The sequence below is a fragment of the Aquila chrysaetos genome, chromosome 21, assembly GCF_900496995.4.
Source record: "Aquila chrysaetos chrysaetos chromosome 21, bAquChr1.4, whole genome shotgun sequence".
NCBI lineage: Eukaryota > Metazoa > Chordata > Aves > Accipitriformes > Accipitridae > Aquila > Aquila chrysaetos.
Window position 1 is genome coordinate 838,987 of NC_044024.1, and position 12,317 is coordinate 851,303.

The 12,317-nt window shown below is 56.5% G+C and overlaps 1 protein-coding gene across 10 annotated transcripts in view; it reads left to right on the top strand.

The window, feature by feature from the left end:
- Window positions 1-12,317, top strand: part of STARD8 (StAR related lipid transfer domain containing 8) — a 90,522-nt gene that overhangs the window by 60,952 nt on the left and 17,253 nt on the right. The window contains exon 1 of one of the 10 annotated variants that reach the window (XM_029996916.2): window positions 2,751-3,059. The exons of 8 other annotated variants lie outside the window; for them this stretch is intronic. In XM_029996916.2, coding sequence (XP_029852776.1) covers window positions 2,987-3,059 — 73 coding nt within the window. In that variant the 5' untranslated portion in view covers window positions 2,751-2,986. Of the gene's footprint in view, window positions 1-2,750; window positions 3,060-12,195; window positions 12,314-12,317 lie in introns of those variants that run through there. One more of the 10 variants, XM_029996917.2, reaches the window with a different exon arrangement.

The window sequence follows — 12,317 nt, forward strand, 5'->3', positions numbered from 1 at the left end:
ATGGGCTCATTAGCTGTGCTTTCATCGCCACTGAAGCCCGCCTGGACAGCGTGGTCTGGAGGAGAACTTTGGAGAAGGCAGAAGCCACCAGAGTGGTTCTTGGGTTGGTGTCCTGCCTGTAGCCCTGGCCTCTTCTGTCTTGCCTACCAGGGGGTAAGGAAGCAAGCTGAGGGGTGAGTGGGATGTTTTGCAATGCTGTATCCCTTGGTAAGGGATGAGAGACCCATTGTGTTTCCCACTGGGAATCAGAAACAAGGCGAGAAAGAAATAACCTGGTGTTGAAGCCCATGGTGTGACCTAGTGGAGTTTGACTTGAATTAATCCAGCTTGTTACGGGCTGCATCAGGGTATGTCTGGTAAACATGTCAGCCCTCCTTCGGTCACCCTACAGCCAGACTTCAGAGAGACCAAGAGAAGACCAGCTGGAGAAGGAGAAGCATGAGCTAACAAGCCAACCCGCAGGTCCCCATGCCAGGTATTCTCTCCTGGCGCTGGGGCCCCCTTCCCTTGCTTCTCTGGGCAGCAGCTCCCCAGGACACGCAGGGAGCCCCTTGGATAGGCTGTGCCAGCTCCCCCTTTCTCCCACGGGTGAAGGGGACAGTGGCACTGGGACCTTCTCTGTGCTCCAGAAGGAGCTGTAGGTGCAGGGACCCTCTCAGCCTCCTCTCCTGGGCAGCGTTTCAGTTTGCTCCGGACGAGGGGATGCCTGGCTGCCTCTCCCATCGCTCTGGAGCCAGCAAAGGCTCTCTCCTCCCTTCTCTCCCACCTACAGATGTTGGCTGACTAGAGACCCGGGAGGCAGCTGCTGCTCTTTCGCTGCAGCTGGAAATTACGGTCTGGTTTCCTTCTGTGGCGCCACGGTAGCATTAATGACGGGAAGGACCGGCCAGGGGTAGTGGTGGAAGAGGCTTTTCCTGAGGAGAATTGGACTCAAATCCCCTTGTCAAGGGGGAGGGCGTTGCAGCGGGCAGGACGCGTGTGTGGCACCCACCTGTGCCTCCCTGCACACCTCGCCCCGGCTGGGACCCCGTCCCAGTGCTGGCGTGAGCGTGGGTGGCACGTGTCCCCGGCGGAGAGCCGACCTTGGCCACCACCATCCCGCATCTCCAGCGTGCACCTGCAGCGTCAGCTGGGTTTGGTGTCTGCTGTCATGTGTGCACAGAAAGCTCTTTTTCACTGTAAAATATGGTTATTACTGGTTATCGGGTGGGTAAGTCCGCTGCTGGCTATTAGCAATACTCTCTTTGCAAGGAGAGTGCTTGCTTTCAGTCCCAAGAGGATCAAAACCTCTCGGTTCAGGGATTTCATTAACCTGCTATGTCAAAATAGCTTTGTGGGATCCGTGAGCAGCTTTAGCGGAGTGTGTGTTGTAAGCTGGACCGGGCAGCAGCCAAGGCACCTTCCGTTAAAGCAGCTGAAGGGCAGCAGTCCTGCTGTCTCTGAGGCCCGGTACTTCCCTGCATCGCTGGGATGTGAGATCACATTTGGAAGCGGCTTTTGACTCCTCCCGTGTTGGTGGAAATTTTACACATGGCCGCTGGTAACTTGGATGGCCACTGAGACGCCTCCCCATCTGCAAGGCGATCGCTGTTGTCAGCTGGACGCCCTCGCTGTCACGTGTGCGGGTGTTTTCATCCCGCTCCTTTCCAAGGTTTGCTCACAGATGTATTTACCAGCCTGCTCCTCTCAACTGTCCCCTTCTGCGCTTTGGACCTAGGATCTCCCCTGCCAGGTCCTGCTCAACCGAGGGGATCTCACAGCTCGTTCTGTAAACTATTTATGCCAAAAGCACCGACTTGGGGAAGTGCAGTTGCAGAGAATGTGCTTTTCATTACGGAGACTAATCCCATGTCAACCAGAGCTTCTCACTTGGACTGCACTGTTTCCCTCAGCTTTGGTCTGCCTGAAAAAGTTAGGCGAGTCCTTCCTGCCTGCACGGAGGGAAGAAGCGCTCCCAGGGCAAGGCGAAGCACTGATGGGTTGAGCGCAGACCGTGAATCTGTAGAAAATTAGGCAATTAAGTCTAGATATCTTGGATAGCAGGTGCTCCTGTTCTCGTCTCTGAACCATCTTCTTCCAAAGCTTTTAGTCCTCTTCGGTATCTTGAGAGACTGGGAAATTTATGATGGATCAGTCTTTGCTTTCAGCTTTCCCAGCCCTCCCATCCCCTGCACACGGGAAAGGCTGTGTTCACACGCACTGCCCTGCCTGGCTGCGAGCGGCTGGCAGCTCCCGCGCTTTGCAAACAGCCGACCGAGAGAAGTCCTCAGCAGAGGTTTACGGTCAGTGGTTTGATGAGTCGATGTCTGATGGGGTGGGAAACGGGGTTTTGGTGGTCTCCATCGCTGTCCTCCCTCCCGGCTTACGGCAGAGCAGCGTCGGTCGGTCCCGCTCCCAGAGCCCGGTGTAAGCAAAATGCAGCCCTGTGGGAAGCGTCACGCTTGAGCATTATCTCAGTACCTAATTTTTCCGGTTGCAACTGAAAGCTGCAACCCACCTGGCTGGAACGGGCATTCCGTGCCCGGCCACGGCCAGGACAGGCCACCTCGGTGTCCCTGCTCCGGGGCATCTCGTGGAACGCCCCCGGCCGCAGGAACGGCTGCTCTGGGGGCAGCGAGCCCGTCCCGCCGCTCGGGCAGGGCTTACGGAGAGCTGGAAACGGTTAAGCAGCGTGCCTGCGTGCATGTGCGCTCTCGCTCGGGCTTTCTCGCGCGCTCCCCGCCTGCTCCCACCCCCGCTGTTTGAACAGTTCAGCCCTTTGCACGGCCGGGGATGTCCTGTTCGCTTCTAACGAGAAATTAGACGGCTGCCCGGGCGGGCAGGGTCAATGAGGGCAGATTTTATTAGCTCGGTACCGCCGGCCTGCATGGAAAAATCGGAGATCTCCAGTTGACTGCCTGCGGGAAGGTCTTTGGCCAGGAGTGCTTTCGCCTCCAGTGGATGGTCCTGGGGTGGCTGAGGTGGGGGATCAAGGAGGCCAGTGGTCATGCTGATATTCTTTTCTGCATTTAATCCACGGTTTCCAATGAACAAAGCCAGGATTAACAGCTTCTGCCATGGTGAGTCTGCTCGTGTCCCAGCTTTGTATTTGTATTAGGAGGTTTCAGCCAGCAAACGCGGTTTTGGGGGGCAGACGGGAAAGTCTGTAAAATGACCTTTTTTCTTCTGAGAGATTTCTTGAAAACAGTGTTTCCTTTGCAGCAAGTCAGTTTGCTTTGGCTTTTATGCAGTAGGGTAAGGGCAGGGTTAGGAGGTATAATTTGTTTTATTGTTAAGCTTTTCTTTTTTTTCTGTGCTTGAAAAACAGACCAGATTTTCCTTTACAATTTTTTTTTTTTTTTTTCCCTTGAAATGATCTGTACCTTGTGCCCTGACGGGAGTGTGCCTGCCTGGAGAGGGGCTGCGGTTAGGTGTGTTGTGAGCCCTGAACCCCTGATGAAATAAGGCACCAGTGTTGAGGGTGCGGCTGTGCGTGATAGGAAGGAGAGGGGAAATGGATGCAACAAAGCACAGGCTGGTTTCAGCCACACTGCGTGTGGCTTTTCTTTCAACCCCTCTGCTCCCCGCCTAAGATGCAGTAGGTGCAATAGATCTGCAGCCTTTTTAATATTTGGGCTTAGTTCTCACAGAGTCAACCAAGCTGGTGAAAGCGTGGTGGCCACGCGGCATGCCGGCTCCTCCTAACCTTCGGTTGTTTCCTGAGCCCAAGCCAAAATGCCTTTCCATGAGCCTGACCCCCGCCTCCTGCCAGGCAGCAAAGGTGGCTGGGGCGGCAGCCGGCGTTGGCCGGGACCGCGGCGGTGGCGGCAGTGCCAGCCATGCCGCGGGATGTGGCATCGCCTGCTGACGCCGATTTACTTAAAAGCAGTTTTAAGCAAGAGGAAAGGAGGGGACGGGGAGGGGGGAGAGGGCTTCAGGGCTGCGAAGGGCGAGCTGCGGGGTGGGGAGGGAAGTGCCCCCCCAGGAGCTGCTGGCAGCTGAGCCGTGAGCGATGCCCGGGCGATGCTGGGCGCAGCAAAAGGGGCTGTGGCTTCTTACCGAGCCCTTAATGCTCCAGATGGGAGAGATCCTGCGGGCAGGGTGAAAGTCCTGCCCCAGCGTACACAGACCTGCGTTCACATGAGAAATGTTACTTGGCTGCTTTTCGAAACTTAGGTTTTGGGTTTTTTTCTTTTTTTTTTGATTTTACACCTCGATTTGTAGTTTTCTTCGGAAGGACTGCAGGGAGATGTCCCTGTCGGGGAGGAGACTGCTGTGCAGAGCCGCAGGGCCATTCTGTAACTGAACCTCAAGCGTGCTGTTTGCAGGCTGAGGTATGGTATTGTGGTCATCTGCACGTGCAGGACTTCGTGGTGTTAAAAACCTGAATTTTGCAGAGATCTTTCTGATGTGGGATGGGACTTTCAGAAGTTTAGCGATTAGCGTGTGGAGGCGTCTGTGCAGAAGTGCCGAGCGCCTTTGCTTGCGCAGCTCCCTGTGGACCAGCTTCAGCAGCAGATGTGGGGACCACTTGATAGATGGAGTCTGGCCACGGCAAAAGCCAGCGGGCTGCTGGTCGAGGGCACGCTGCAGCAGGAGCGGGGATGGCTTCGGACTCAGGCTTTGGAGTCTGCAGTAGGGGATTGGTGAGGCAGAAAAAGGAGGCAGATTATTGCACAGAGCTGGAGAGATACTTGATTCTGGCTAATTTTTATATTGCAGCCTTTAAAAAGGGAAGAGAAGAACCCTAAAGCAACCTTTTGTGCCTCTGCTGAGAAATTAGTGCCCATTTCTTCCTGCGAGGATGCATTTCTGTACTGGGGCTGTGGCAATGCCTGGCCATCGGCTCGGGCGGCCACCGGACCGCATGTGACAGCTCTGGCTCTGGCCTCACCATCCCCAGGGGCTTGCAGAACTCCCACCGAAGGCCATAGGAGCCTGTGCATTCCTCAGCTGGGAACTGGATGGGTTTGTAATTCTGTACGACAAAGCTGCAGAAAGACCACGAGGGAATGCTGCTCCGTGGGGTTCCTCTGGTAACACACATTAGTGTTTATTCTAAATAAATGCATAGAAGTAGGAGGGAATTCCCTCACGTATTAAGCAAGTAATTATTTTTTAATGCCTGGATTTAAAAGTAGGAGCTGAGGATCGCTCCTAAGCAAGTAGTACAGGAGAGAAACTGCAGCAGGTTGCATTGACTGGAGAGGTGAATGTGCATCAGCTGCAGATGCTGCGTTAGGGAGCTGAGAGCACTCTGCAAAGGCGGGAGCTGTTGCTGATTCTGGCTCTTTAGCAAAACTACTGTTGTTTTCTTTTGCCTTGACCTTCCTTGGCCTTCGGTGATGGCTTGTGTTGGGTCTCGCACTGCATGCGGTATGAGTGCTGTGGTGAAAGCAGCAGCGGGATGCAGCTCTCTGGACTTCGACCTCAGAGTGTGCTGGAGGCGAGGGTAGGCTATGGGTGCGTCATTTTGTCGGTGCTGGGTCTAACGCTCTTCCAAGCAGCTGAAAAATGGACTCCTGTTGTCGTCCACCTAAAGAAATGCATGATGCGATCCCTCCTCATCGGGGCGGTGCAGTTTTGGCCGGTACCTGCAGCGGCTGATGGATGCCGTGCCCCGGCACTACCAAAGCGGTCAGGTGGGGAGCTCTGGCACCGCTGGCTGCCCTCGGAGGGACAGCGTCTGTTAGTCCAAACAAAGTGCATGTGAGATCCACGGGATGATCAACAGGAAAACAACAGTGCAGTTTTAGAAAGGGTGGGATACAGGATGGGAAGACGTATTAATTTTCTTCAGCATTTGAGCAGCTGTTTTCATCTTGCTTCTCTTCTGGGTTTCCAATAGCAGAAATGAGAGCACTCAGCCACCACAGCCACCTGAACAGTACAAATGTGTATACGTATGCCAACATATATCCAATGCTCTTTGTGTACACAGTAATTGCGTTTGGATGGGGCAGGCTGCCCTTTCCCTGTGAGCGGTTGCTTGCTGGCTGCAGGCATGGGGCTGTTGGAGCATGAATATGTGGAAGGGGGAACACAGGTGGACCTGCAAAGCTCTACCTTTCTATCCATCTATCCATCACACTACAGATGGGTGCCATCTTTCCCTTTCAGCTGTTTGGGGTTGTACTGGGGCGTCTTGGTGCTCTTTGCTTGGTAAAGGGTAGTGACCTGCAGACCGCTGCTGCAGTGCGGTCACTCTTACCAGCATCACTCGTTCCCTCTGGGTGCTTCAGCCATGCAAGCACCTTCTTTCTAATTCTTATTTTCACTGGGAAGCTTCTCCCTGTCCCCAGCACATGTGGACATGCACTTGTGTAGATACAGGCAGCTCAGCAGAGTGAATAACAGCCTGAAACCCAGGAAAGGAATAACGTAGCGGGTGCCCAAGAGAAGACAGTAAGCTTTCAAGCCAAGTCTAGATCCGGGCAGAGGTGAGCCGTCGGCCGTGCTGGCGCTGATGGACCTTCTCAGGGTGGTGCACAGGGTGGGCTGGAGCCGGAGGCTCGCTCTCCCCGAGCTTGCTTTGCCATTGCCTTCTTCAGACATGGAAACCGAGGTTCCTGCTGGGCTCCCTCCTCCCGCGCAAGGGGGGGCTTGCTGCTGCGCTCCCCGGGGTGCAGGAGGGGACGGGTTCCTGTCCTGTCTGTTGTTCCTGTGGGGTCAGAGCAGCTGCAAAAATGCAGGTGGAGGAGGCAAGGAGGACGGATCAGGGTCTTCACCTTCCTGGCCCTTTGTTTCTGTTCCTATCGGTGCCCTTTCCATCCCCTTGTTCCCACCAGACATCTGCTCTGCAGCTGCAGCACTCAAATGCAGGACGTTTAACCCCTGAGCTACCGCAGCACCTGTGCTCCCAGGGACAGTCTGAAGCCGAGGGCCAGGAGGAGGTGTCCTGAGGTGGCCAAAGGTGCTGCAAGACTCTGAGGAGCGGAAATGCCTGTGGGGAGCAGGCATCTAGAATGTCCTGTGGGCTGCCCTCATAGTGAATGCCTCACCTGGCTTGCACACAGATCTGTCTTTGTCCAGTCTGCCATGCTGCGTGTGACCTGAAACCACGGAGAGGAGCAGCCACCAGCTCCAGGGGACTGGCCGCGTCCTCCTTCCTCCTGCCCACGAGCGAGGGGCAGGGAGCAGCGCTGCCTTGCAAAGGAAAGCTGTCGTGGCGGCGCTGGGGGAACCCTGGCTCGGTCCGTCTCTGCCACCCCACCGCGTCCTGCAGCCACGTCCAGTGGACAGCGTGTCCAGCCCAGCTGGTTTCTTCCCTCCAGCAGCTGGTGCACCCCATGCCTCTTGAGCATGGATGTTGGTTTTTCATCCCTGCCTTGTTGGGTCTAAAATAGCACCCCAAGAGAGGAAGAGACCCTTCGCTGCTGCAGAAGATGAACATTGGCTTCTCTGGAGGTGGCTGTTAGGCTTTGTTGTCCCAGAGGAGTGAATACTGAAAGGAGAGGAGAAGTTTTCTCCCCTTTCTAAAGTAAAAAGGTAACAAACGTGTTTGCATTTTGCAAAGGTATGATGAAGCCTCGTTCGTTTGGGGCTGATGTGGCTACGTCAGTGCTATCTCGCAATCTTTTTAAAGACAGCAAAGGCTGCAAACCTTTAAATTTAAATTGCTCGAAGTAATGTTTGTGGAAGTGGTGGTGTTCCCCGTGCAGATCGGACGCAGCTCTTGTCTCAGGTGCCAGCCTGCAAGGGGAGAAGCTGTTTTTTTGGCTGGGCATGGTGCAGAGCCAAGCTCTAGCATTGCCCTGGACTTCCTCATGGCCGTGGTCTTACAGTCGCGTTTCTGCACTGCAGAGCACAAGGTTATACTCGCTTTGGGTGCAAAGGGCTATGTTTTAACTTTCTTTAGAACAGAATAAAACAGACATGAGACTACGGTTAGGCTCGTTTGCAGGAGAGGAAACCAAAGCTGTCACATCCAGTTGATAACCGTGGTTACATGCAACCCTGGAGCTGAGCCGAGATGTGAGCGGGGCAGAGATAAGGTGGGGGGAGCGCTGCTGGGATGGCTGCTGCAGTGCTGCCTGGGGCAGGCTCCGGGCAAACCCCGCACGGAGCCACCTCTGCCCCAGGCTGGGGGGCACCCGCGGAGCGGAGCCTGTTTTGTTACCTGGAAACTTTGCTTTGACAATAGAGCAGTGGTTTGTCCGGCGTCCCAGGGCCCTTCCTTCCTCTCCGCTGTCCTAACCGAGGAGCTGCTGCCCAGCTGCGGTTTCCAGCCTTGCTGCCAGCCGGGGCACAGGGCGCTGGGCAGGATGGCTGTGAGCATCTGCCGAAGCCAGGTACTGCCCAGGGGCGATGGGGAAGGAAGGGACGGCACCCAGCCGGCGGCTGGAGGGCAGCTGGGAGCAGAGGAGCTTGGGGTGACGTTTGAGGGTGGTGCACGAGGTGATCCAGAAACCCAGCGCCTGCCGTCTCCTCGCCATGGGGCAGGGAGGTGGCCAGAGAGCTTCTTGCCCAGGTTGTACCAGCTGGTGCTCCGGTACTGACACCCACGCAGACACCGGACAGCAACTTCTGTGCTACCTCTAGGATCGTTTTTACCCTCAAATTTTCCCCATGTTCATCTTAGACCATGCAGCAGCTGTCCGGGACATGAACAGGATGGTGGTGGGCTCTGGTACCCGCCGGTGCCCCTGCCGTGCCATCACCCCCCTGCGTGGTGCCGTCCCCAGGGGAGCGATGCCCTTGGGAGCAGACAGGGCATTTCGGGGCTGGAGGTGGTGGAGGCATTTGAACAATTCCTCGTTGGCGACATAGCGAGGAGCAGTTCCCAAAACTTGTGAGACTTATTTACTGCATGAAGGTTAATTATGGAAACCCGCTGCATCTGGGAGAGCGTCCAGCCGTGTTTCTCATTCCTATCTGTGTGCCCTGTCCATGCTGGTGGCTTTGAAATCTCTGCAGTTTGCTGGATGGTGCTGGGAACTGGCTGGGCTGGAAGCAGATAACTGGTATTTATCGGTGCTGAGTGCCAAACCGCGCATGGACGGGGGATGCCCGTGGCTGCGTAAAACTCAGCATGCCTGTCCTGCTCCGAAAGCCCAGGTCGGCGTGGGCAGTGAGCCCCGCAATGAGCTGCGAGTGCAGCCCCAGCAGAGTGTGGGAGGCAGCACGGGGGCTTACTCTGGACACCTCGTCTAAGCACGCTGAAAGGGAGAAGTGCCTTCAGTCAGCACGGAGGGGTCTGGATTTGGCCCTTGGATGTGTTTGAGTGATGCCCTGTTCAGAGAGGTGACACTGATTTCTGTGAGCACAGTGCTGGGCGTTGCAGGCAGAGTTCATTCTTCTTTCACTGGCAATGCCCCGGCCCCAGCGCCTTCAGCAGCAGTAGGATACGTATTTCCCATGGGAAACTGTTGTTTCAGCTCCTTGCTTTTTCAAGCAGTGAAGGCACATACCCCTGGTTTGGGAGATGTGTCAGGATTTTCTGTCATTTCTGTAAAAAGTAGGCAAGTACTTCTGTTTGCAGACTGGGAAGGGAAGCTGGGCTCCACTTCTGCATAGTCACTGTTGTAGGCAACAGTTTATTTTAAGGCGGGATGGAAAGAAAACACACCAAAAAGGAAAGAAAAAAGTGTTCCCCCTGCTAGCGCTGGAGTGTGACAGCCAGAGGCTCGGGGCTCCCACCCGCATCTGCCGGGCAGCTGGTTTCACGGCTTTCCATTAGGTAACGTATGGGCAATTTTATGATGTGGTTTTCTCTTCACACACTAATTGGCTGTGTGGGACTTTTTATGGGGAATTTGGAAACTTGCTGTGAGAAGCTGGGATCCTGGGGTGTGACTTCTCGTTTTTTATTTTTGATTTTTAAAGCGAAAGTGCAGAGCCGGGGTTCTGGGAAGTGGCTTTCCTGCCTGTAATTACGTTTGCCTCCGGTGTTCCAGCTCGCTTGTTTTAGAGCTTTTATTGCATCTCCCGGGCTTTTCCCCATCTGTGCCTCTTCCAGGTCAGGGGTGGGGTAGCTGTAGCCCCAGAAGCACTCGAGGGAGAAATGTCAGGCTCCAAATATCCCACGGCCACGAGCCGTTCCTGTTGGAGCCACCGTGGACCTGGTGCAGATCTCGGCGCTTGCTTGCTGGCGGGTTACATCCAGGGAAGTGCCACGGTGCAGTGACTGTGCAGGAAGATGACTGGGGGAATTTTGTTCCTTTTTTCCATTTTCATGTTGGTTTTCATCCTTTTCTTCCACTTTCACTAGCAAAATGAGAGCCTCTTCTCTTCATTTTTGCTTTCCACCCCTTGCCCTGGCGTGCTGGGAGGTGCTGGGGCATCTGGGTTCCCAGTCTGTGTGTGGGGGACACCCACCCACAGAGCCCTCCATCCCCCTGTCACTTTGCAGCAGCCGAGCTGGTGGAGCTGCCCCCACCGGACCCGCTCGGGGTGTTTCTGATGGACCACGGTGGCACTTGGGCCACAGCGTGTGCCCCTTGTTGGGTACAAGAGATGGGGAGAGTGGCTGTGGATGCCTTTTCCTTGGGAAACACCATCCAGCCTCAGGAGCTGCCGGACAAGGGCAGAGGCTTTGACTGGAGGGGATTCTCTGGTGGCTCGTAAGGGCTGTGCACCACTGGGAGCATTTTCCAGTGAGTGTGTTGGTGCTGGTTTCCCTGCATGGGGCTGTCCATGTGCTTACTGAGGGCTCATCTCACGTGGAGAGCTTCCTCTGAAGCAGGAGACGTGACGGGGCCGCTCATCTACCTTCCCTGTCTGCATTCGTGAACCTGGTTAGCAGCTTTGTGTGTGTGCGTGTCTTTGCTCCTCTGTCAGATGTGGGTGAAGGTGGCCGGCAGGTTGGTGGTGGTACTGACGGCCGCGGTGATGCAGACATGCAGACGGAGAAGGCTTGCGCAAGTCTTCTTAGGAAACCCAGCTGAAAAGACCAGGAACCCGCCAGCCCCTCTTCCCCTGCCGCAGACCCTGGGTGGAAGCGATGCCATCTTTTGTGTCTCATCTTCATCTGCTGCTCATTCCTCGGTGAGGAGCCGTGAGGTGCCGGGGGGGAGCCGAGCACCCCGGTGCGTGGCTGGCACGCGCGACTCCGGCTCTGCGGCAGCGGGTGCCCGTGTGCCAGGTGTGTTTGGGCTCCTCCGAGGTTGGCTTCGGCGTGTGGTGGGAAGACAGCTTTGTGAGATTTATCCTCTTGTTTCTTAGGGAAGCACGGGCTCTGTGCGTGTTTATGTGCCTGTCTGCCGGTGTCTGCCTGCCTGCTCCTCCCGCAATACAATTCGAATGGGATCATTTCCGCCACATTTAAACTTCAGATTGCAAAGATATTAAGTTGCTACAAGCTTGTGAAAATCATTTGCTGAGCAGAGGAGGCAACGAGACCCTCTTCCTGGCCCCGCTGAGGGGTGGGTGTAGTGTGCGACGAGCCTTTATTAGATGTCACAGAATCTGCATGTCTGGAGATGCAGCCCTGTTGGAAACCCATCTCCATTGCTGCTGCTCGTGGCTGTTCTGCTCGGCTCGAGGCAGCGGTGGGTCTCCAGGCAGCATCCCCAGGGGCTCAGACTGGATTTCCAGCAGAGGCTGCAGGCAGGCGCTTGTGCTGCCGGCTCTCCGGTGCGGGCTTTGGGACCCCCGTCACCTTACCCCGGCAGTGAAGCTCCCGGGGAGGCGGTGGGGAGGGCTGGCGACACGCGTTGCAATGGGTGACCCCGAGCACGCCGTCCGGCCGTGGCCCTGGTGCTGCCACCGCAGCCGTGCCCCCCGTGGGCAGTTCACCACCCGCTCGTGTGTTCGGCAGGAGCGTTCGCCTGCCCGTCCTTTCCTGCGCTTCCCTGGGAAAGCATGTCTGTGGGAAGGGCGGGCGGGAGGAGGAAGCTGGCTGCTGGCTCTGTCCGGGACACGAACACTTGGAAACCTTTTCTGTGCCAGCGCTTTGATGCCTGGGGTGGGCAGAGCCCCCCTGCCCTTGGTGGGCTTGCTCCCTGCTGCGTGGGGCTCCGGGCAGGGTTGCAGGACTCGCCGCAGCAGGCGATGCCTGGGACCTGGCTCCAAAATGGGGCGAGGAGAGGTACGCTCGCCCTCTCCCCCCGCCTCCCCGCCAGCCCCTGTGCCGGGAGGAGGCTGCGAAGAGGAAGGAAATGTCGTGCTCTGACTCCTCGTTTCCACCGGGGCGATGGGCGGCCGAGCTCAGTCCTGCGCAGGAGCATCCTGCTGCGGGCTGCAGCCCTGGCCCCCGGCTGCTCCCCAGCCCGGCGGGGTGGCCGTGGCCACGCTGGGCGTCCCCCGGCTCCCGCGCGTCCCCCGGCCGGCGGAGCGGTGCCGATCGGCACCCCGGCCATGCTCTTCTACCAGTTCAGCCCCTCCGCCGTCAGGGGTAA